The sequence below is a fragment of the Stegodyphus dumicola genome, chromosome 8, assembly GCF_044657685.1.
Source record: "Stegodyphus dumicola isolate Sdum_Otavi_A_Nest chromosome 8, ASM4465768v1".
NCBI lineage: Eukaryota > Metazoa > Arthropoda > Arachnida > Araneae > Eresidae > Stegodyphus > Stegodyphus dumicola.
Genome location: NC_140775.1, coordinates 124,815,858 through 124,842,744, shown reverse-complemented (window position 1 = coordinate 124,842,744; position 26,887 = coordinate 124,815,858). Strand labels below are relative to the sequence as shown.

Genomic DNA, 26,887 nt, shown 5'->3' with positions numbered 1-26,887 from the left:
CTCAAGATCTATGGGCAAGAATAATTTCTTCATTACTTTAAAACTAGAAACCTTGCTTTACTGCTTTTAATATTTATCCATTCCAAAATGTCATGTTGAGCTACATCTTTGCAATTTGCTTTGAAACATGCTTATGAATTCATTGTCAGTTGGTGTCTGATTTTTAATACTGTTTTTATCTTTAAAACAAATAAAACATATTTTTTTATCAAAATATGTAAAAGGAACCCAGTATAGATCAGAATGACCAAAAGACGAATCGTTGATAACAGAATTCACAAATTTTACTGATTTTAAATGTACCCTTTATAAAGTTACTATATCTTTCAAATGATTTCTTTAAACTGATTGCCATCTCAGTTCATGGAGACCTTGTTTGATAGAGGTTCTACAATGTTATATATACATTAGTGAAAAATAACCTAGTACCTGAAGCCAATAGAAACACCTCCTAGAAGATGACTTGAATTTGAGCACATACACTCTTCCAGTGGTACACTCTGGAACTCTTTTGAAAATTGTATCATCAGGAAATATGATAAGATCCTACAAATATACAGTTTATTATAAGATAAGATGATAAAATATATGATACAAAATGAAAATCCTGATAGTAAACAAAATTATAAGTTTGAAGGTTCAGTGAAAAACATTCTTAACTTGAATAGCAGTTTCTCAATATTAAATTCTTTTTCTAAAATCGGAGCATATTTTGTAGCTAGTACATTTTTCTAATACATTTTCTTGTCATTTAGCGGTACAACTCTGATATACACCATAATTTCACCAAATGTGGCGATATGTGTTCTGCGCTGGTTTTTGGTGCAATTGCGTGTTGTATGGCAACTCTGTTGACGTTGAAAAATCTTTCGCTGGAGTTTGTTGGTTCCCGTAATGCTACGTGTCTGAGAAGCTAGGGGGGAAAGATTTAATGGTGAAAGTTGTTGAATTGAAGTTCGGTATACGGAAACATCTTCGTGGCGATCCTGTTGAGGGGTAATGGGTATTTGGAGGTGTGGAAAGAAGATATGGGAGATTATTTTTAGTGGCTGTGCATGATAGAAGTAGGGATTTGTGATTATTTTATTTATTTGTGAACCATAGTATGAATTTTCTGGATAGTGTCTGGCTGTCATATAAACACGATAGTGATTACGTGGCGGTATGAAATTGGTATTTCTGTTGTTCGAAAAAGCATTAATGGTAAGTGCATTTTATTTTATTCTTGTTCTTATTTTGTAGAATGTTATGTTCATTGTTTTTTTAGTATGAATTTCTGTCGTTATTGTTGTTTTTTTGAATTGTTTGAAATTTATTTTAGTTATTTTGTTGATTAGTGCGCACCGTCTATATTGTGCAATTTGTAGATGTTTTTTAAAGTTGAAACAGAACGCTGTGTATATGGTATTCTTTGAAATTTATTGTTGTCGTGTTCATTTATTAAAGTGAGGTGTGCGTAGTTCGTAAATTCGTTCATTGCCTAGATGGTGCCATTTGTAGATGTTTTTTTAAGTTAAAACAAATCGCTGTGTACATGGACTCTTTTCAAATAATTTTGCTTAGAAATTTCACGGTTTTGCTATCTAAATTTTTTGTTTTTGTTTCGGATTTTTAGCTTAAATTAGGTGTTCAATACGTGGTTTTTGCATTCATGAAAACCGTGTTTTTGGAGACATTTTAGGCTTAAAGTTCGAAATGTAGACAAAAAATTTAGATAGCAATATAGCAGCGTGGAGTTTCTCGCCAAAAATATTTGGCAAGAAATTTGGTGCCTTGACAGCGCATATTAGAGTAGTTCCCATTTAGCAAGTAAAACATACTATTGAAAGATATTATATAGTTGACCTTCTTTTACAAATTAGGAGCCGCAGCACTTCTACACTGATACAAATATTCAAAGCCTGAGAAAATCTTTGGGCTCAGCTAGTGTTTGTAGTTTGGGCCCTTAAGCAGAATAAACGAAAATAAGATAATAAACATGAAGAATTATTATTTTATTAGAAAGTAATTCACATTTCATTTAAAGTATTAAAAAAACTGATGAAGAGTTATTATTTTATTAGAAAGTAATTGACATTTAATTTAAAGTATTTAAAAAAAAAATAAAAACTGAAGGTTGAAAAGCTCCATTCCTCTTGCGTTTATTTTGTTGAATTAAGACTGTCGTTGTTCGCATTTGCAGATTTATATTATTCTTCTCTTATTTATTATTATTTTTTCTGAATTTTTTAACAACGAATAGTTAGAAATATTTTCGTAGATAGATGCCGGTTCTCGGTTCGGAATGAAAGGAGGGGTGAATGCTAATTTGTAACACGGCTGTTCACGTTGTGTTCTTAATTATTAATAGCTCTAAGAACCATGAGGTTTCCAAAGTCTAAAATAATTTGTTTTCGTAGACCGCAAAAATGTGCATGTGTGCTTTAACTAATTAAGTAATGCTTTTATTTTTATTATTGGTTATTGTCATCTTAAATTATGAGAATAAAGCAATTTTTATGGCGTAAAATTTTAACAAGATAATATATTGTTAATGCTTTTCTAACAATAACCTTTCAGAGGATGGCAGGTGTGGCATAAATAGATGATTAAATTGAAATAAAAAAAATATTGATTATCTAAGATGACAGAATAGTTTGATGCATCACCATGGTCATCAAAATTAGCAAACAACTGCTGGTGTAAGGAATATATTGTTTTCTGTGTTACCTGGAATTTAAGACAAATTTTTTTCGTACATCACGTTTAACCGGTTAATTTCAGTATATTAATACTAATTTATATTTTTTAAATGAATTTTTATTTCTGTTATAAATGCTTATATATTGTCTTATGCTTAATAATATATTCTTTTCTGTGCTAACTTGAATTTAATACAAATTTATTTTCGTATATCACGTTTAACCCTTTAGTTTTACATCTACATGCATATTATCTGGGAATTTTTACTACCATATGCTTAATATATTGTTTTATCTGCTAACTTGAATTTACATGCACTAAAAATCACGTTTACGGCTCGGTTCATCCTTGGCGAGTAAGAATGCAACGGCGCCAACGGGTTCTCTGCGGATGAAAACCCCTGAACACAACACGATTAATAACGTAGACATTTATATATATTTTATAGAATTCTGCATCCTACTTACATCTTCGACGACACCAGTAGTGCGGTCCTTCCAGCAAAAATGCATTAGGGAATCATCGCTTTGATAAATGAATACTAAGCCTTTTCTTTTATCAGCACTTACTTTCATGTTTTTCATAGTCATTTTACCAGCTCGAAACTCAACTAAATTCTTGTTTTGCGACTGAGACGATGAAGACCCACCAAATAAAAAGTGCCTAGTCATTTTTAATCCAAAATATTAAACAATTAGTTACTGGTAATATACAAACCGCAATGATTATGCTTGTTTGACAAACCTACAGTTAACTGTTGCCAAATCAAAAATCACAATTTCAATCTAAATTTCGGGAAACAGACACAGCAGTTTCAAAACCAGCAGAAGAGGAAATGCTCAATCATATGCTGATTGGTTATTATAGGTCACGTGGTTTCTTTCCTTTGCACATTAGAACTTAGCTGTGCAAGATAACCACTTTTGGTGAAAATTTAATAATTGGAATGACCAAAATAAAAATGCCATATCATAGTTGTTAGTTGCATCGTTTATAATGGACCTACTAAAATATCTGATTAGTATTATTCCGTTTTTAATATTCCTGGTTGAGGCACTACGAACAGCCGAGGAAAAACGTATTTTCAAAGTAGAATTGATGTGAGCTCCATGATTTATATTTGTTAACGATATTCAACAGCCGTTGTGTTCCGTTTTAGACAGAGTTTTGTTTTTGAAGTTTGGCAATAGTAAGAATAATTAAAATAATGTTTTGATTTCCTCAAGTGTGTAAGCAAATAAAGTTTTGGCTTTCTTAAGAAAGAAAATATAATTGTTTATTTAAAATATTTCTTTTCAAGTGTTATAGAATGGAGTCAGATTTAATTTACAGGCGGGAACGACTGAATGAAATAATACTCAGGTAGATTCAGCGCAACACTGGTGACCCAGACGCGATCTCACTGGATTTTGAAGGTAAATACCGTTAAACTTTTAAGCATGGATTTATAAGTAAAGAAACGCTCTCCTGTTAGAGCCAATTTTACTAAAAATTTTAATGTCTTGAGTGAGTTATTAAATCAGGAAAACCTAATGAGGTAGAAATTCGATCAAATTTTGCTAGTTTAGAAGGGATATATGCTCAGCTTTCTAGTTTCGATTCTGATATAAGTGATTGGCTGAAATGCGGTTTAGCACTCTGCTTGGCGATTTTTTTTGGAAGGGCAATAAACGCGCCAACATGGCTGACCCGATATTTTGAAGCAGTGTTTTTAACTGAATGTTATCGCCCTGTGTTAGATTTAAAGAAATTAAATATTTAAAAATCTGGATAAATGTTTCGGTAAACTAAGATTAAGCCAAAGCTTCTCGCACTGTGGTAAAACAACGGTACCTAGAGTCATGAAATTTTGAATAATGTACTTTTCCAACTGAATATGGGCATCTGGAAGCCTAAATTTGGAATTTGTTTTATTATCTGTTTCATATTTAACAAACTCACAAATTTCAAAGCCAGTAATGGCAACACAGTACGGGGGAAAACATTTAAGGCCCGTCCACACGAGGACGCTCCCGACGTAGTTGACGTAACTTTTTTGACGCCGGCGTAAATTCGCAGGACGCAGAAGACGTAAAACTGAGCCTTACAAAATTCTCCTTAATTAATATAAATATTGGCTATATCATGTGTAATAAAAAGCCATATAAATATCCCAATATTAAATACACCAAAAACTAACTTCAGCAGTATAATAACTTCTAAAATAAAGCAGTTGACTGTGAAAGAGTATTCAATAAAATACAATTACGAAATTTTGGAGGAAAGTTACAACTTGTGTCATACAGCAATCATTTATTGAAGTTTAATTAAATTACCTTTGCAGCGACTTCTACTTCTTACATTATTTTTCACAAACACTGCTATCACTGATAGCTGAGTGGTCAGCGCGCTGCTTTGGTGGCGGAGGAATGGAAAGGTGGCAAGTTCGAACTTCACCCGTAGACGGTATAATTCAGTTAGCTTTTCTCATTTTGAAACGTGTTTCTTATATTTAATCATGAATCATTATATTCTTATTTTACCTATTATTATTGTTTTCTTTCTTATTTTATTAATTATTATTATTGTTTTTAATTTAGTTTAAAAATGTGCAGTGCAAATAGAAATCCTTATGTAAAAATATATCTGCATCTCTTTATCATATATCATCTATAAATTCTCTCTTTATTTTTACTTTATTGCATATTTTATCATGCACATAATTTCTCATAAACTGTCCAAAGTTTGAACCTCTTTCTAAATTCAAAAATAAATAAAAAGAAAAACAAAAGACCAAGGGAGAGCGAGTTAAAAAAATATGAATTTGGTTTTATTATATGGTGGATGGTGTATATAAATAGAATTAAGTAATTTAATTCTCTTTATATAGTGTATTCCAAACCAATTTTATAAATCCTAATTTTCATGCGATATAGAATCTGCAAGTCTGTCAAACTGGTCGATAATCATCCTGAAGGAATTAAAAAATAAGTAATATACCCCCTCCGCAAAACAAAAAATTAAGTCAATTCCTACTTAGGTCCACAAAGAAAAGTTTAAAAATACAAAAATAAATAAATAAAAATACAAACATAATTTTTTTAATTAAAAATTTAAAAAATTTTAATATGTGAAAAGCTGTATTAATATCAAGTGTCATTCACTGCAAGTTTAAAAAATTGTATTTGAACTTGAGTGGATGAATAAAAAGCATTTTATGTACTGAAAATTTGAACAAGACATAGGGAGAGTGTGAGCTAATAGTAGGAATTTAATAATTCCAGATATTCCTTTCGCAAACAAGGCAGTTAAAAAAAAAATCTCTTTGAACAGGTCGCTCTAAATAAATCTTTCGGACCCATTCTTGCCATTTTTTGCGGTTTTGCCTCTGCTTAATAATTGCACATAATAGTAAAGTTTCAGCTATTAAAAAAATCATCTGATTCGGACAACTTGCCGCAAACATACAGAACAACAGCGAAGTAATAAGATACAGCTCTGTTGACGCTATATTACAGCGCAAAAATCACGCGACGCTATATTACAGCGTCACGTGATTTTTGCGCAAAATAATGCTATTGGTTAAACGCACTCTTCGCAAGCGTACTCGTTTGGACGCTTTTACGCTGGTAACGTAAAAGCGCGTTCGTCAGCTACGTTTCGAGCGTACTCGTGTGGACGGGCCTTTATATCTCCAAAGCGCGAAATTGTGTATAGGAAATTCTAAAGCTACGCTCATTTAAAAATTATTTTGCGATATTGCTGTTGAACTGAATTTTATGGTTTAAGGGCGAAAAACATATTTGATAAAAAAAGGTAACACACAAAACGTTATAAAAATTTGAAAGCTTTCAAAAAAAATTTTTTTTGGGGGGGGATATTTTTACTTGTTAATTTGAGTAGTTAATTCAGTTGTGGTTTGAATGTTCTTATGTGGTGGTTCTTAATCCTGGGTTTTTGCCCTTTTTCTGCATATATTTACGGAAACGGAGGATAAAACGTTAGTAAATTTTATAACGTTAATAAAATTAAAGTTGGGGGGGTGTGTGTTCAAAAGGGTTTTTCCCTGAGATAAATTCAAAATATACGACATAATAAAAACAAGGAAAAGACGGAGCATTGTTGATGCGCAGTTATCCTATATTAAAGAGGAAGTATTCTGATTGCGTCGTAAGCTAATGTGTTGACTTTGTAAAGAAAACTTGGCAGTCGAGGCGATTTTAATTCGATTTTTATTTCCAATTGACATTATGTGGCCACAGATCACTTGGCACCCTAATCGTGCCTGTTCAAGAACATTTACATTATTGATATTATTGCAATAGGAAGCAGCGTAGCGAATTGCGTCCAAGCACAGCACAGACAGAAACTGAATTGCGCAGTTATGAAAGATGGAAGCACGTGAAGAGAAAAGTTTTGGTTTACAATGGTAGGTTCAGTTCCCAATTATTACGTCATCAGAGCTGCGCAGGCCACAGAATAATTCAGAAATGACGCAAAGTAAAGAAGTTATTACGAATTTTAGAATAGAGACGAAGAATTAATGTTTTACCGTTAGTTTAAATTATAATTTTGATTCAAATATTTTTTATCTGCTTCAAAAGAATAAAGTAAAGTTAAATTTAATTTTAAATAATTCTCTTGCGCCGTTGCTGCAAGGAATTAAATTTGAATTTAACAAACATTCTCTATTCGTAAAAAGTAAATTAAAGTTACTAAATTTAAATGAAATTTAATGCAAACAAATAAATGATTAATTATTGTTGCAAACTAATCTGCTATTGCGAACTAACATTTACATTTTGAGAGCATATGTAAATCAAGTGGAAGTATCAAAATCCATTATTAATAAATATAAAATTCCAAAAATTATTTAATCCTAAAAATTTATTTCTAAAAATTCATAAGTGAATGATTGTTGAGCAGGCAGGAGACAGACTTATCAAGGGAAGGCTGCCTCTATTATTATTTTATATTCTTTATCTTACTTCTAACTAATTAATCAAGGTAAAACAAAACTGCTTACCTTGTTCCAATGGGTTCGGCCAGGGCCACTGGATGCATTCTTCTCAGGGACTCTATCTGTAAAATCTTGAGAGGGATAATCCATAAATGATAAACTTTCTTAACACAAACATATTTAATGAAGGCGTTAACGGTTACATAATTTTTACATAATGAAAGGTTAAATGTTCTCACGACGCGGCGTGCGACTTCTTAGTCCCGAGTTCTCGTGATCTCTAGCGAGAGTTCATAGTTCGAGATGACGTCACTCAGCCATCGGATCTCAGCAAGAGTTGAGTTGCAACATCCTCCCGCCCGGAAGGACAATTGCCGTAATTGTCCTTATTACATTCCAGCTCCACCGGATATAGTAATTGCACTGGTCCTTTAATCGTATGTCCATTGGGCAAGCGGACAGCACAGGCTCTCACCTTGCCATCTCTCCCAGGAAAGACTTCCATTATGATGCCCATCTTCCACATCAGCCGTGGAATTTTATCTTCATGCACTGATACAATAGTTCCTTTCTTCAAACAGGTTCCTGTTTTCGCCAGTTTGGAATGATGAGCAGATTTTAAATTCATCAAATAATCCTGCCTCCATTTTCGCCAGATTCTTTCTACCAGTATCTGTTGATGTCTAATTCGATGTGTAAGACTCTCCTTTGTGGAAGTTAATTTAGAGCTTCCTTGTGGCAATGATAGTAATCGTCTTCCTATTAAGAAGTGACCAGGGGTCAAAGATTCTGGCTCTCCTAGATCCGAGTATATAAATGTCAAAGGTCTGGAGTTCAATATAGCTTCCACTTCTGTTATGACCGTCTCTAATTCCCTGAATGTCAAGGATGATTTTCCTAAGATTCTCTTCAGAAGAGCTTTAAGAGACTGAACCATACGCTCCCAAAAGCCTCCCCATAGTACATTTTCACCTCTAGTTAGTAAACCAGCTGGATTATGTTCACCAGGCGTATATCTACAGTTCAAGACATCTGAATTCTTCTGTATTTCCTTCACTCTGTTCTAAACGAATGGCTTCCACCTTTTCACATCACTTCTAATCCAATGTAACGTTATACTAGAATCGGTCCTCATATATACAATTAAATCAATGTCCCGAAGTTTCTTTTGAATGTAATTTGACAAGCGCGAGCCTATCAAAGCACCCATCAATTCCAATCTGGGAAGTGATAATTTTTTCAAAGGTGCTACTCGTGATTTTGATGTAATGAAACTTGTATGAATGACTCCATTTTTCGAATAACGAAAATACAGAACAGCCCCATAGGCCTTCTGACTCGCATCTGTGAAACAGTGTAACTGTAAACCATCCTTTATATCCCTTTTCCCAGCACCTGCAAACTGATGTCTTGGTATTTCCAAACTAGAAATATGAGCTAATTCATCACACCAGCTTTGCCAATTCTTTCTGAGATTTTCTGGTATTTCAGTGTCCCATGCTATCTTTTGTTCCCATAAATCTTGTAATAAAATCCTAGCTCGAATGGTGTATGGATTTAAAAACCCCAGTGGATCAAAGAAACGTCCTACAAATCTCAAGATTTCCCTTTTAGTTGGTATGTTATCTATCCTTTTGGCATCTTTTACCAACTCTTCAATTTCTATCAAAAATGTATCATTTGACTTATTCCATATGTATCCCAATACTTTAGAACAAGTCGAATCGTGTGAAAAATCTTCTTCATTCCATACCCTTTGTAAATTCGTTTCATTCGTTTTCCACTGCCGCATGTTAAATCCACCTTCTTTCAGTATGCGTTTAATATGTTCCGATTCCTCGAATGCTTCTGATTCTTCATCTGCTCCAGCGATTAAATCGTCAACATACATATTTTCAGTTAGCATGGAAAATACGTTCGGATACTGTAACTTGTATTTGTCAACATGTACATTAAGAGTTGCTCTGAGAAGAAACGGACTAGATGTTGCTCCAAAAATTACCCTTGTCATACGAAGAGCCTTTATTTTGGTTCCATTTAATTCACCATCGTTCCATAGAAACTTGACTGCGTTTCTGTCTTCATCAGCAAAAGAAATCTGCAAGAATGCTTGTTCGATGTCAGCTATAAACGCAATTCGATTTTGACGAAACTTAAGGAGCAATTCCAGTATGTTTGGACACATCTTAGGACCTGAATGTAAACAGTCATTTAATGACAAACAATTCTCCGCATGTGACGAAGCGTCAAAAACCACACGGAGTTTTGTAGTTTCCTTGTTTTCTCTTATAACGCCTTGATGCGGCATAAAATACGTTTTTGGTCCAATTTCAATGTTAGTCTCTTCGGCGATTCCTTCTTTTAAGTACCTATCAATTACTTCGCGATATCTGTCATAGAACTGTTTATTATTCTGAAATCTACGACTTAAACTCTTAAATCTAATTTTAGCAATGTCCAGATTATCTCCTAGCTCATTTGAATTATGATTCCAAGGAAGGCGCACAATATAACGATTGTTTTCAAACTTCACAGATCTTTTGAAATTATCGAAAACTAAATTATCTTCTAATTCGAGTTCCTTATCCGAATCATAATTTATCCCCAAAGAATCGAGCTCCCAGAGATTCTTCAGCAACCTAGACAGCGATTCATTCTGTGTATCTTTATTATTATGAACCACAACCTTCATAGTATTCACATTATTTGGGAAAATTCCGTAAGCCCGTTCTGTTCCACTAATGGTCCAACACAATTTTGCTTCAACCGCTACTAAGGAATTAGACAGTCTGTGAACTTTACCCGTAACTATTTTCCAATAAAAATCCGCTCCTATCAGTAAAGAAATTTTCGGCGGTCTATTTATTTCCTGGTCCCCATTCATCGGAAAGTTGTATGTCCTGTTTTTTTAATAAGATTAACTATTTCATTTCTAGGAGAATGAATATGTGATCCATTAATGACAGGAATAATTAAAGCTTCTATTTTGATTTCATATCGATTCTTCGAATTACGCAAAATGAGCCTGGTTTTTTTAACATTCTGCGCTTCAGACGTCGTGCAGCCGAAAGAGAATATTTTTATTTTTTCTTCTCCAATAACGGGAAGTTTTAATTTCTTACAGATATCCTCTCTAATAAATGTTCGCTGCGATCCTAAATCAAACAACAAGGGAACGCTTTGCTTGCGCCAATTGCCTGTGTTTATAATTTCAGCTCGTGCTGTCAGAAAAAATGAGTTATTTGCTGTTGCGCAATCGGAAACAGAAGAGACTACTGCCCTTTGGACGGGACTCTTGTCTGACGCATTCGTTTCGTCAGAGTGTATCAATATATGATGTCGCCGATCGCAAATACCACAAGTTAGTTTCGATTTGCACATCCTAGCTAAATGGCGTCTTTTGAGGCACTTGAAACAAAATCCACTTCGCATTAACGCTTCCTTTTTCCCTGGCACAGTTTTTTGACATGATTCTGACGTATGATTTTCAAAACAGAATAAACAGCTATTAGATAGTGATGTGTTTAACGCTGCCGCTGAAGGAATTCTACCCTTATTATAATCCCGATTTCTTTCGCTGTCTCGAAAACGTTCTCCAAACTGCCGCTTATTTTCAAAATGGGATTTCTTTTCAGTGACTTCAGAATCTGTTGGCTTAATTAAAAATCCTGTACGTTCTCGACTTTCTATTTCTTTTCTTAGAAAATGGAGCAAATTCGTAATTTTTGTCTGATTATCATCTTCATATTTCCTATTAAATTCTAGTGCTAAATCATTCGGAATCATCTTTATTAATATCGGATATAATAAGGTACTGTACGAATCCGGTAAAATATTACACGATTCTAATCCTCTAATTTGTACTTCACAACGATCATATAATTTTCGAAGTGCTGTCACATCGCCAGACCTTTTAACCGGAGTCAGAGTTAATAAATTGTTCATATGGGTATCTATTATTAGTTCTTTGCGTCCGAAGCGATCTTTTAATATTTTCACAGCCTTCTCGTAATTCTCCGCTGTTAATGTCAACCCTTGTATTGCAGTTTCTGCATCGGAAGTAAGAATTGACTTTAAATAGTTAAATTTATCTACGGCATGTAGACTTTCGTTTTCGTGTACAGCTGTCTCAAATCGTGCCCAAAACCCGGGCCAACTGCACACGTCCTTTCCCGAAAATGTTTCCAGTGCCAATTTGGGGAGTTTAGTTTTGTTCTGCGATTCAGTGACATTTCCATATGAAGTAGAATTAGCGCTATGTGGATTAGTATCTAAATATCTTTTCGCGCGTAATTTCCAAATAATAATTTTACTTTTATACTCTTCTCTAGACATTATCTCATCTTCTAAATTTGTTATATCAATTAAAGTTTCAATACCATTATCCGCTAAGATTAGTTCTTCTTCTTTACTAATTAACTGAGCAACCGTTTCTTCAATTACATTTTTATCCCCCTCATTATCAATTTCTGTTTCTATTTTATTTATTAGCCTCGTAACTACTGCTCTTATAGCAGATCGTTTCTTTTTTAATTTTTCTAAATCCATGTTTTTGCTTAAGCAAAATCTATTAAATTTCAGTTCAAATTCAACCCAATGGCCCCACGTTGTGGCGCCATAATATTATTATTTTATATTCTTTATCTTACTTCTAACTAATTAATCAAGGTAAAACAAAACTGCTTACCTTGTTCCAATGGGTTCGGCCAGGGCCACTGGATGCATTCTTCTCAGGGACTCTATCTGTAAAATCTTCAGAGGTATAATCCATAAATGATAAACTTTCTTAACACAAACATATTTAATGAAGGCGTTAACGGTTACATAATTTTTACATAATGAAAGGTTAAATGTTCTCACGACGCGGCGTGCGACTTCTCAGTCCCGAGTTCTCGTGATCTCTAGCGAGAGTTCATAGTTCCAGATGACCTCACTCAGCCATCGGATCTCAGCAAGAGTTGAGTTGCAACAGCCTCCAAGCCTAACTCTTCAATCATTCAATTCGTGTTTCGTCATCCATGTAGGCAAAGTTAGAAGTCAAAACCAAAAGTAAGACCAAATGTGGTGAATTACTAAAAAGAAATTTAAACAAGTGGAATTTTGAGAAATTAGCAATTAAAAGACCAGAATTAAAATTAAAAAATAATAAATAAGTATAGAAAACCAAAGTAATTTAGAAACTCTTGCCTACAGAAACTTTCCCGACACGAAGTATGCATATAAATCAAAAAGAAACTAGACGTTATCTATAAAAAATAATAAATTATTCTTAAAGAATACTAAAAAGACAAGTAAATAGTAAGTTTTAATTTAACTTACCAACTATATTTGTTTTTGGGGAGTGGAAAAGCATTGCCAAAGTAAGTGATGTTAAGTAGTGCGTTCTGAAAACTTTAAATAGAGGGCGCTAATTTAAGGTTAAGTTGAGTGTAAACCATATCTGTGATCAATTAAAAAAAAACCTATTCTGTAAACTTTTAAGTAATGTAAAATGTATGTTCTGTTGTAAAAATTCGTAAAAAATTTAAAAATGCAAACTGTAACGTTATGGGAAAAAAATGTTGCATGCACAACACACTACTTAATATCACTTAGTTTGGCAATGTTTCTCCACTACCCAAAAACAAATACAGTTGTTAAGTAAATTAAAACTTACTATTTACTTCCCTTTTTAGTATTATTTAAGAATAATTTATTATTTTTTTATAGATAATGTCTAGTTTCTTTTTGATTTATATGCAGAACTCGTGTCGGGCAAGTTTCTGTAGACAAGATTTTCTAAATTACTTTGGTTTTCTGAAAATTTGGTGTTCTACTCTTATTTATTAATTTTTAATTTTAATTCTGGTCTTTTACTTGCTAATTTCTCAAAATTCCACTTGTTTAAATTTCTTTTTCGTAATTCACCACATTTGGTTTTACTTTTGGTTTTGACTTTTAACCTTGTCTACATAGATGACGAAACACGAATTGAATGATTGAAGAGTTAGGTTTGGAGGCAACCTTCCCTTGATAAGCCTGTCTCCTGCTTGCTCAACAATCATTCACCTATGCATTTTTATAAATAAATTTTTTAGAATTAAATAATTTTTGGAATTTTATATTTATTAATGGATTTTGATACATACACTTGATTTACATATGCTCTCAGAATTTAAATGATATTGTAGATTAGTTCGCAACAATAATTAATCATTTATTTGTTTGCATTAATTTTCATTTAAATTTATTAACTTTAAGTTCCTTTTTACAAATAGAGAATGTTTGTTAAATTCAAATATATATATAGATGTAAAATATAAAAAATAGGACGACTTTGCTCTATGCGAACAAGCAACATCTAATAAACTTTCCGCAATTTCAGGATTTTCCCCTTGAACCAGTATCTTCATTGGATGAAAAGGACTTTACAACAAACTTTTACTTTCAAATGAAATTTTGAGTAAAACTGAGTACTTTTATTTATGCTTGTAATTTATTTATTGTTATTTATTATTCCATGTATTATTGTCTTATAGCTCTAAATTTAGTTATAGGTTATATGTTTATTTATAAATCATAAGTTCCATTGCAAAATTATATAATTCAAAAATTCTATAATTATATGAGAAAGATCATGACTTATGTTAGGCATAGTTAAAGCCTATAAGCTGTGTCTTGGATGTCTTTCTTCTTGACTTTCCTCATACTTCTTTCTTCATTAATATAATAATGCTTTGCTCGCCCGGCTTCTTGTTTTGAGGGGGGAGAAGACGTAATATATAAAAAATAGGACGGCTTTGCTCTATGTCAGTGCTCCGCAACCGGTGTGCCGCGGCACACTGGTGTGCCATGAGTAGGATATAGGTGTGCCGCAATCAAATACATGTATTTGACATTTTGCAATTTTTTATCATGTATTTAATACACAATGACAATTTGTTTTCCTTAATAATGTCTATTTTAAATGTTTTTATATATTTCACTGTTGTGTGGTTGTGTGTGTGATTGTAAGTGTGTCAGCATTTGAATTTTTTCGGCACTTCCTTGATAACTCGGAACTCAAAAATATATAACTTTTTTTTTTAAGCGCAGGTATCGCATTGATAATTATTATGATTGCATATAAATAAATATGTTATGGTTTTATAATTGTATATTTTTCAAATTAAAAACAAAAATTTATTGTAAATTTTGTGTATAAATCAATACATATATACATTAGCTTTTGGTGTGCCACGAAATTCCAGAAAGATTTTTTGTGATTCGCAGGTGAGAAAAGGTTGCGGAGCACTGCTCTATGCGAACAAGCAACCTTTAATTAACTTTCCGCAATTTCAGGATCTTCCCCCTAGACCAATACTTTTCAGAACATTCCAGCCTGTTACGTAACAACTTCTATAAATAGAGAACTCGCGCCATTTTGCGTTATAGAGTTGCACCTGCGTGTTCTACCCGTACTTGGATGACGTGTTTTCCCGCCTCGGTGTTGGAGATCGTCTGCGTTTTCGCCTAGTGGTTGCTTATTTTGTGTCACTGATCGCCTCATCACTGAATTGTTGGATTTCGATTTTTTACTGTTTTGGATTGTTACTCTTTTGCTTTGACTATCAGTGCTGAAGTCAAGGGCCTTGTGAAGTCCCGCCGGCTCATCCAGAACACCTTCGTGTGGGTCTGGTTCCGGAGCGCCGGACTCCATTAATTTGCTTATGAATGATGGAACCATTTTTGAAAGTTTTTGCGGCTACCGTTGAAGAGCTGAGAATTAAAAAACAAAATGGAAATCTTTCTATCAAAAAAGACAAAGAATTTGATCTACTTCAAAAAGTGTATGATGCCTTAATTACTGCTCACAAAGAAATTGAAGAGTCATTAGAACATCAAGAAGAAACTCCATCTACACCTACAGAAAGTGAATGGAAAATTGTCAAAAGAAAACGTATGAAAGGCTCACCTAATAAGCCAAATAAAGACAATTCAAATGAAATTCCTTTCGAACAAGAAACGGATAGGTAACGAAACTGAACAAAAACCCAAAGGAGATCGTAGTGTGGGTAAAAGGAAAAAGGGTCATTTTCGTCCCATTAATCCCTCTCAGCTCAAACCAGTTGTTACTCCTTCCATTAATAGTCAAGAATCAATGGACACTAGTTCTGTTGTTCCAAATGAATCTCAGATAAATGAAGAAATACAAAACGATCAAAACAAAAAAGGCAAAGCGCCACCTGCTATTTATATAAATGATAAAAAATTTGATTGGAAAGAACTAAAAGCGTTATTTGCAGAACATAAATTATCAGACAAATCTGATTACACAGGATACATTCAAAAAGAAGGCTTTAAAATTAAAGTCTCTCATGTCAACATTCATAGAGAAATGACAAGTATTCTGAACAAAAAGGAAATTAAATATCAATCCTTGCCTGATGAGAAGAATCATAAAGTGGTCTTCCGTCATCTTACAATGGACACAGATCCTGATGAAATCAAAGATGAACTTTTAAGCAAAATTTACCAAGTTATAAATGTCAGTCAACTCTCTCGTAGATTTAAAGGAGAAGTTAAAAAATTTCCACTTTTTCTTATCACTCTGAAGAAAAATGAAAAATCTAAAGAAATTTCTAAAGAAACCAAAATTTGTGGATTACATATCAAAGTCGAACCATATAAACGACGCTCTGGCCCAGTCCAGTGCTTCCGATGTCAAGGATTTCACCATTCACAAGCTGCTTGCCACAATGACTTTAGATGTGTTAAATGTGGTGATAACCATGACTCAAGAACCTGTCAAAAAGACAAGAATGCACCTGCTAAATGTGAAAATTTGTGGTCTAGACCACAAAGCTTCATTTAAAGGTTGTGAAAAGTTTCCGAAGCAAGCTAAAAAAGAACAAATCAAATCATATGCTGATAGGTTTATTATCAATAAGTCTTTTGCTGAAGCCATCAAAACTAATAACAATCCTTCTCCAAATCTTATTGCAGAAGCAAAAAAGATATTTGATGACCTTAATACTCTAGTCACCTTCCTGAAAAACTCAGGAATACAACTCCTTGCGCAAAACATCCGTCAAAATGCCACTAATATTGTATCAGACGAAACTAATTCTGACCAGCATATTCAATAAGTCAGATTCACTTAAACTTTGCTATTGGAATGCTGCTGGCATTGTTAACAAAACTGATGAACTTTCGGACTTTTTTATAGAATATAACATAGGTATTGGCATGGTCTCTGAAACACATGTTGTTCCTGCCGATAGACTGTATATTGCTAATTATCGCACCTACATAGGTGATAGACTTTCACAAAGAAGAGGAGGAGCTGCAATTTTTGTTAAAAACCCTCTGCAATCCTGTCTTCTCTCGACAAACTCTGCTTCTGGATTCGAAAGTGTGACTGTTGCTGTTATACTCCCACAATTTGGTACCACTCATTTTGCGGCTATTTATAATCCACCAAGAAATCGACTCTCTGAAAATATGTTAAAAAACGTACTTCCTGAAGATCAGCAAGTTATTATTGCCGGAGACATGAATGCTAAGCACCTCGAATGGGGATGTCGTCGTTCTAACACCAATGGACGTATTATGCATAATTTTATCTGCAATCATCCTGTCGCATTACATGTACCTTCTGAAGCCACTTATCGTCCTGCCTCTCCAAATCTCTCGGACATCTTGGATATTATCCTTACAAATACTTCTATCCCTATTTCCTTGGAAGTCAAGGCAGAACTTACATCTGATCATATACCTGTCATTGCTTCTCTTGGTGTTTCTAAAGAAGACCCTCCTATTACCAGAAATAATACTGACTGGATTACTTTTCACAAAATCTTAATCAAACATCCTCCTATTTTCACTTCACTTTCTACCAAATAGGATATCGATCTTGTCATTCAAATCTTCACTGAGAGTATACTGAAAGCTTTTAGAGATGCTACAGTTACCATTCAATTAACTAACAATAATATTCGACTTCCTCGCAGTATCAGAGACATTATCAAAGAAAGAAACCGATTGCTGAAGCTTTGGCACCGTAACTGGGACCCTGCCCTTAAAAGAGAAATCAATATTTTTAATAGAAGAATCAAGAAGCTTATCACTGATTTTAAAAAGGAAACAAGAGAAGATTTTATATCTAAACTTAATATTAATGATGGTTCTTTGTGAAAGTATCTTCAAAATCTTAAAAGAAGTAGTATTAACAATAGACCTATTCATACGGATACTAAAATTATCTACTCACTTAAAGATAAAGTTGATATTTTCGCTGAATAACTGGAAAGCAGTTTACTCCTAATATGGAGCCCATGAATCAGAACTTTAAAGATGTTCTGGAAAACTATGTGTATTTCTGGCTTCATTCTTCTTCGGTTCATAACATCCCAAGGCTTACTTCTCCTGTGGAAATTACTAATATTATTAAATATCGCAACATCAAAAAAGCTCCTGGAAGTGATCAAATTACTAATAAAATGCTTCGTAACCTTACCTAGAAAACTTATCAGTAAATTCGCTAGTATTCTCAACGCTTGCCTTACTCTTAACTATTTCCCTGATCCTTGGAAGTAAGCCAAGATCTTTCTTCTTCCCAAACCGGGTAAAGATGTGACCAAGCCTGATGGCTATCGTCCAATCAGTTTGTTATCCAGCCTTGGTAAAATTTATGAGACTTATTCTCACTAGATTGGAACCTTTCTTCACCTGCTACCTAATGATCAGTACGGATTGAGAAAAAACCTCAGTACTACCCGACAACTAGTAAGAATTGTAGAATTTGTGGTATCTGAATTCCATAATAAGCAAAGTGTTGCGCTCCTTATGCTGGACGTGGCAAAAGCCTTTGACCGCGTCTGGCATGAGGGGCTCGTCTTCAAGCTTATCAACTTGGGACTTCCTAGAGAACTCATTCTTCTGATCTTCTCCTTTTTGCAAAACCGCACTTTCTTCGTCGCTCAAGGAAATGAAAAATCCAATTCAAGACCTATAAGATCCAGCGTCCCACAAGGAAGTATTCTCGGTCCAGTACTATATCTTTTCTACATATAAGATTTTCCTCACCCTGCACCACCACCTCTCTGTTAGCATGTTATGCCGACGATACGGCGATTGCAATTAAATCCATCCAAGCTAATCATGCAATAGACAAAATGCAAAATTACCTCTATGCCGTAGAAGACTGGTGCACAAAATTGGCGCGTAAAAATCAATGCTAGCAAGTCACAACTTTTAATTCTTAGCAAAACTAAGAAAAACATTGCTTTTAAAGATCTCTACCTTTTTCAGGAAGCTGTTCCTCTGGTCACAAAGGCCAAATACTTAGGAATTATTTTGAACCAAAGGCTCACATGGTCTAATCACATTAATAGTGTCAAGAGCAAAGCCATGGACATAATATGCAGATTTCTCCCGGTCATTGGTAAATATTCAAATCTTAGGTTGCGTACCAAAAAACATATATATACCACTTGCATTCGACCGATACTTTGTTATGCTGCTCCTGCTTGGAACACGGTCACTCAAACTCAACTGCATCAATTACAAGTAGTGCAAAACAAATTTCTGCGCATTATTACTGATTCACACTATCTTATCCGCAACAAACTTTTACACAGAGACTTAAAACTTGAGACGATTCCAGATTACATCAGAAGATCTAATGAAAAATTCTTAAACAAAGCTGTGCAATGTGACTTTGTTAATTACTCCCAAGTCTTTAATTATGAAATTCTCTTCGAAGATAGAAGCGTCAGACCACTTGCAGCTCACACCTTCATGGGAGGAGACGACAACTTTTTCACTTAGATCCTCAATTGGTAGCTGTTTATACTACCAATGCATCTGATTTTGATTGAAGTTCTTCTGTAGCTTGAATATTATTCTTGGAGATTGATAAAACTAATGCTGTGAGATTTTTCGCATTGTGATGATATAGTGGTGTTGTAAATAGGTTGCTTAGGTTGTTGTTGAATTGCTGTAGTGTATTGCGTTGAATAGTAGTATTTAAATTGTGTTGTATAGTTGTTTTGTATTGGTTGTATTTAGCACTACTGATTGAGGTTGTTTAATTGTATTTGAATTTGTCATTGGAACTATTGTTGTAGTGTATCTTCTCATATTGTTGTCATTGATTTGCATTGTCTTGGGTCCTCCTTGAAAGTTACGATCGCTCGTCACGTTTTGCGAACTTGTCCGATTGGATTGTCTTGCTCCTTTTGGTACTTCTATATCCGTTTTCTCATCTGAGTTTTTCTCCACGTCCGGATTTCTTTATGTCAAGTGCCCTTGGGCTTTAATTCTGGAACCGGCAACATTGCTCTTCGCAATAGCTCGGTCAATTATAGAGTTTCTAAGTCTTTTGCGTTAGAGAGATTGCTTTCTCTCTCTGCTGCTAAGATCTGCCACTGCTCTTCTGCCTTTTCTTTGTTAGAATATCATGACGCATCGAATTTAATGTTATTTAGTAAAGAGTGATGATATGCCTTTTAATTGAATAAAAATGTGGAATCAAAACAATTAACTTCTTTTTCGTCCTTGGATTGAAAAGCTTCACTCATGTGCTCGACTGCCAAAATATTACATATACATATATAAATTCCCTCAAAAAGACTTTAAATTTTTTCTGAAAAGGGTAAGTAAAAAAATTTTTCTTGTATGCTTCGTTTTAAAGTTGCTTATTTTTAATATTTTGTTATCTTTTTGGATCAATCCTAGAAGATGGGAAAAGCTGAGGTTGTGCATTTCTCTGATGTTTTTGAAGTGAAAATAGATCGATGTGTACATGGGTAAAGCCAATGCAGTGCACAATGCCGAGTTTGTACGATTCTCTGATGTTTTTTTAAATGAAAATAGATCGATGTGTGCACATGGGCAAAGCCAATGCAAAGCGCAATGCCGTGGTTGCGCGCGATACCGAGTTTGTGCAATTCTCTGATTTTTTTAGGTGAAAATAGATTGATGTGCCCAAAGGCAATGCAGTGCGCGATGACGAGTTTGTGCAATTATCTGATTTATTTTTTCGAGTGAAAATAAATCGCTGTGCACATGGACACGAAGTTTTTGCAATTCTTTGATGTTTTACGGGCGAATGCAAATCGTTGTCACATGGGCAAAGCGAGGCTGTATGGTATGCTGAGCAGGAATGTAACGTATTTTATATGCAATGTTTAGTGTATCGTTTGTGTATTTTAAATTTGTATTGTTTTAATTGCAAGTTATACTTTAGACATCTTTTTTTCTTTATTTAAATTGTATTTTTAATTTTTTGGTTTTGATATGCTGATAATGCTTTCCGAAAAATATCGATAATCCAACGATCTACTCAATAGTAGCAAAACTGTAAATTTTGATTCTATAAATAACTTTGTTATTTTAATGCGTAGTATTTGCTATCGTAATTGCACTTGATAATCTGAGTTCATTGATAATATGTGTGCGTGTGTGAGTGTGAAGCATTGCTTAGTGTTCGAAATTCGAAATTTGTAGTGTTTATTTTCGTTCATTGTGAGAAATTAGATTTTTATTATTTGTAGAATGTATAGAATTCTAGTACGTCTACAGAGAATATGACGTGATTTAAGAAACAGTGACATGAAAGCTGTGTATGATGTAGATATGCAATAAAAATATTTTTCTTTTTTTATTAATGTAAAGTTTAAAATTTAAGAAGAGGAAAATAATTATTGATTCGAACATTTTGGCAATAGAGAGAAACCAGACAAAAACCGTAGAACTAGCAATTTTTTTAGAACTTGAACTCGATTTTTGGCAGTTTTTGAATCGGTTGTGATCAGATATTGTTGTTTAAATGAATATCCTTTCAAACTAAAAATGTAAATAATATTATGTCAATATTAAACTAACCAAAGTCATCTGTATGATTAATTTTACGTTATGAATGATTCACAAAAGAATAAATTAGTTTTTTTCTACCTGCTATACGGAATATAATCCAGCATCAAGAAAATCATCAAAGGGGTAAGTCTTGAAATTTATATTAATAGATTAAATTAATTAATTTAATATTAATTAATTAATATTAAATAATTAATATTAAATTATTAATTATTTATTAATTAATAGATAGCCTTATATTAATAGATTTCATAGAAATTGGAGTATATACTATTTTATTTAAAAGGCATGCAATAATTTGCAACATTATGATATAATTGCCGCAATAAATTTCATAAAAATCTTTTTTTATTTGTACAAATTCTAAAGCTTAAAAATCTTTGAAAATATTGAAGCTGTATGAAATAAAAGTTTGAGAGATTGCGACGTTGTTTACCGTTTTAATAACTGGTACAATTCACTTACTGTATTATTATAATTTAAAATATAAAGAATTTATTAAATTTATTTCCATATCTATAGAGAATACATTGTGACGTTACATGCTTAGTCCCACCCATTTATGGACGTCACTTAGCTCCGCCTTCGCAACTTTGTTTATGCAACGTACGAGTATACTGAGATTTTACTGGCGCTTGTTAAAAAATAGCCACTACTGAAAATTGCCAAGCAGTGGGCTAAAGCACATTTTCACCTAAAAAATGAATGTTTGTTTGTCTTTTATACAAATATACAGTTTAATTCCTTTTTTTAAGAAACTTGCCACAAAGGATATATGCTCAGCTGTCTAGTTTCGATTCTGAAATAAATGACTTATTAGTTTCAGATTGTAATGCAGAAAAATATGAGCGCGAGTATTTGATTATTGAAGCATACAATGAGAAAATGGATAGCATTACAGTCAAAGTAGACATTTGTATAAATAGAATTTTAAAGGATCAGTATAACCAGTTAGTTTGTTTTCCCTTTCAGGTTAAAAGGACACTGAAAGTACCAAAGATTGAACTCATTAAATTTACCGGTGAAATTAAGGACTGGCTTGCCTTTTGGAGCCAGTTCTAAAGAATTCATGAAGATCAAAATATAGAAAATGAGGATAAGTTTCATTATTTAATACAATGCATGTCTGAGGACACGAGAGCTTGTGATATTGTTAACAGTTATCCGCCAACAGATGAAAATTATAATAAAGTGGTAGAATGCCTAAAATCTCGTTTGGGTCAAGATGAATTACTTATTGAGTTCTACGTAGGAGAACTGTTAAAGTTAGTCGTAAAAAATTCTACGGACAATAACCGAAAATTAGACACTGTTAGACTGCACGATTAACTTCAATCCTATCTGAGAGTTCTGGAATCCACTGGTTTGACATCGGATAAATATTCTGCCATGCTTTTCCCTCTCATTGAATCTCGCATGCCGGAGGAGACATTTTTAGGGTGTGGTTGCGAAATCCGGTAGTTAGTACACTGGATGAGTCAGCGGAGAATCCATACCATGAGAAGCTAAAAAGCTTGTTATTGTTTGTGAAAATGGAAGTAAAAGGAGAGGAGCGAGTTCTCTTAGTGAAATCTGAGTTTTTAAATAAATATAAAAAAAAAAGGGAGAAAGAAAAGATGACTAAAGCTTTTAATCAACCGACAGCTGCAGATTTATTTTCAGGAATCTTCGAAAAGAGAAAACAAAATGTAGCTTGTGTATTATATGAAAAGACACACGAGAGCAGAGATTGTTTTAAGGCTCAAACTCTCAATTTCTAGCAGAAAGAAGATAAAGGATAAGAAAATCTGCTTTATCCGTTTAAGAGCCGGATATCGGTAAAAATTTTGAAGACAAATATTAAATGTATTCTTTGTGGAAAAAGACATTTGGTTTTTATGTGTTGCTAATTAATGTGTTGTTAATAATAATTAGCTTAAAACTAATAAATTTATTAATAATTCTATTAAATCTGAAGAATCGAAACCAATGATAACAGCCTGTCAAATCATTGCTACTCTGGTGAAGTTCTACCTCAGACGTTACAGGTTAGATTGAAATCAGAAAATAAAGAAATCAAGTACGGGTACTCATCGATAGTAGTTCCCAACATTCATACAATATTCATATTGAAGACAACTGTAGAAGAGATGGGTTATGGAATCAAATGGTAACAGGTTTTTGATTCACACACTTTTTGGAGGATTAACGATAAAGAAGAATCGTGAGTATGAACTTGACATTACATTTTCTTGTAAGATAGAAGCTCTAGATCAGTCTATTATTTGTGGAAAAATTCCGCGACTAAAGAAAGGAGGATCATTGGAAAAGGAGTTAAAGGAAAAGAAGATATGGTTTATTGATTATGGAGAGAATTTTCACGATATCGAGATATTGATTGGGGCTGATTTTTGTGGTCATTTGTTTACGGGGAAAACTCATTATCTTAAGTGTGACATAGTCGCATATGAAACGCTTTTGGGCTGGCTGATTATGGGAAAAATATTTGATGAGAACCCTGTTAACACCTCTGCAAACTTAATCACCTCTTTACTGATAAAAAAATGCATCAATTGCTGATCTGTGGAACTTGGATAATCTAGGCATCCGAGATCCTGTTGAAATAAAATCTAAGGAAGAGACACATCAATTAGTTATGCAGCAGTTCCAGCTAACGGTGAGAAGGGATAAAGAAGGTACTTACATCGTGAAGCTACCTTGGTTAGAAGAGCAGAAGATTTTGGAGGAAAATAAATTGGTTGCAGAGTGCAGGTGTGCATCAACTACGGAGAAACTTATTAAGGAAGGCAGATATGCAGATTATGATGCTGTTTTCCAGGAATGGTTAGCGGAGAATATTATTGAAGAAGTACCACCTGAGGAAGAAAATAGAATCCCATGCCATTATTTACCCCGTCGAGGCGTTTTCAAGAAAAATTCCACCACAAGCGCTCGACCTGTTTTCGATGCCTTGAAATAATGATTTATAGTTCTAGAAGTTTTGTTGAGAATAAAAGCGGAATATGAATTTTTACATACAAACGATTTGCTCTACAGATATGTGAGGAGTTTTAAGAAATTCAGGCTTAATTACGCAGTGCCGCAGTACTTTTATGCAAAGGAAAATTATGACACATTCGCATCTACTGTATAATGTGAAGAAATAGGAGTTGGAGGAATGTTACATCATAGTTGAAAATTTTTTTTATTGTGTTATTATTAGTGTTTTATTACACTAAAAGTGCCAGCTGACAATAGTTTGTAGTTTCAATTAAGATACTTCGGCTTACAAAAGATTGTAGATAATAGTATGCAAAGAAGTTTTATTCAAGAGAAGGAAGGGATTGTATTCAAAGTACTGCTTTCGAATCATTGAATATTTGTAAATCCTGGTTTAGTTAATAGAAGTTTTCAGAAAGAATACCTCAAACGAAGAAACAAACAAGCAATCTCGATATTTAGATGCTGAGGATATTAATTATTCCTCTTTACAAAATTTACTTATATAAGTGCTTTAATTAATTTTGAGAATTAATTTTGTTTTTTATTTTTAAATCGAGAATTTTAAATAATTTTTATATCGAAATATTTCAAATACTTTCAATGTGTTCAGCAAATTAATAGCGCTTACCAAATGATTAGTAAATCAAAAATACTTTTTATAAATACATATTTATTTTACATGGCATGCTGCAGCAACTATTACAGTTATATAAATTTTGGAATAAAAATCGTCATTTTAAATGCAATTTAGTGTTTCCTGCAAAATTTAAATTAGCGCTTTAATATTATGAACATATATATGTCATAATTTTGAAGCACAGTCGCGACAGCTGAGTGGTAGGGCGAGAGGAAGAAGTTGACATTAAGTTCAAACTACGTTCAGCCAATTATCATCTTTATTTCCACGCATATAAAATCATCTCAGTAGATATTTATCCAATCATAATAAAATCCGATATATTTTTATGATTCAATCATAATGAAATATGATAAATTTCTATGTACATTAGTTTTTAGCTAGAAATGACACAGGCATTTTTTAAAGAAGCGAAGCGGAGAGACATTAGCCTTGTAGAAGCTAGCAGAATAATGACGTAATTAGCTCGCCAGTGGTATTTATACCAAAGTAGGTGCGATTCTAAAGCCAAGCTACGACTAGTTAATATTAGTTTTAGTTTCCCTTTTCACGTACATGTTACATACATAGGAAAATCTCGAATTTGGGAGAACAGATGAATTTAGGGGAAGATCACCAAATCTAGAAATTTCGAGGCCACCAATTATTTTTAAAGCAGTTATCGTATTTTCTTATATCTTACACATATATACATACACATGCACACGTGTTCTTTCCTTGTGTACTAGCATGCATAAGGGAAAAAAATAATTATGACCTGTATTTTGTATTTTGTATGGGCGCAGCCCCGGCCCCCCCAGCCGATTTAAATCAGCCACATGGCCAAAATGGGACAGGCCCGTTAAATAATAAAATCCACAAAGTTAATAATAACATGAAACCAAGACAAAACAACACAGAACCATTCATACAAAACATAAAAAGAACTTCTTGTAAAATCTTGATCAGCATTCGAATGAGCACAAAATTATTGAATAGGTCAGAAGATCTTAACTCTCAATTCCGATCTTTTCTTTATTGCTATTAATAATTTTCATTATTTCTTGAGCAAAATCTTTAAATCTGTTACTATTTACGATCATTTCTTCAATCTTCTTGTCTCCATACTTAAGCCTCACACCCCGGGTAAAAATACACGACTCGACGAAGTGATCTGCGTCACCGATCTTATCACAAATGAGGCATTTATCGTTGCCCTGGAGATGGAATCTATGTAAATAGAAGGGAAATCTTCCATGATTGGTTATAATCTGGTTGGCATCAATATTCATATAACATTTCATTCTGTTTGAAACTTCAATAAAATTCAAGAACCTATTTCTTTTAATAGAGGTAGACCAAACCTGCTTCCATTTATCATAGTAAAAATTCTTCATAATTGAGATCATCTTTCTTCTAGCCGGTCTTACATCAAAATAATCCATACCATCCCCCAGGGCAGCCTCCTTTGCCAGTGCGTCCGCCCTCTCATTGCCAGGATGTCCAATATGTGCCTTAATCCAGTGAACATGGATAACATGATATCCTAATGCTCTTTTAAACAGATCTTTAATGTCTTCCAAAATTTCATTTTTAGGCTCTGGCCGGGAGAGAGCCGTTAGCACAGATAGGGCATCTGAGTATATATGTATACAGTGTCTCTTAGTAAGTTCTCTTAATATCCAGTTAAGAGTTTCCCTCAAAGCAGCCATCTCAGCCTGATAAACTGAATTATGTTCAGACATTTTAAATTTCTCTACATGTATCTCAAATCCATAAAAATAGACAACAAAGGCTGAACCGACTCCCCCCTCGAAGCCAGAGCCATC

General features: G+C 33.6%; 2 protein-coding genes across 2 annotated transcripts in view; one reads left to right on the top strand and one right to left on the bottom strand.

The window, feature by feature from the left end:
- The window catches only part of LOC118202009 (proteasomal ubiquitin receptor ADRM1-like), a 42,847-nt gene extending 39,402 nt beyond the window's left edge, over positions 1-3,445 (bottom strand). Inside the window, exons 1-2 of the mRNA XM_035374167.2 lie at positions 3,150-3,445; positions 430-546 (exon numbers count right to left, since the gene is read on the bottom strand). Coding sequence (XP_035230058.1) covers positions 430-546; positions 3,150-3,353 — 321 coding nt within the window. The 5' untranslated portion in view covers positions 3,354-3,445. The remainder of the gene's footprint in view (positions 1-429; positions 547-3,149) is intronic.
- A 436-nt stretch (positions 3,446-3,881) lies between these two features.
- Positions 3,882-26,124, top strand: LOC146995945 (uncharacterized). The gene is made up of 2 exons (XM_085822375.1): positions 3,882-4,097; positions 22,433-26,124. The coding sequence occupies exon 2, from the start codon at positions 24,096-24,098 to the stop codon at positions 24,417-24,419; it is 324 nt and encodes a 107-aa protein (XP_085678501.1). The 5' UTR covers positions 3,882-4,097; positions 22,433-24,095; the 3' UTR covers positions 24,420-26,124.
- The last annotated feature ends 763 nt before the right edge of the window (positions 26,125-26,887 follow it).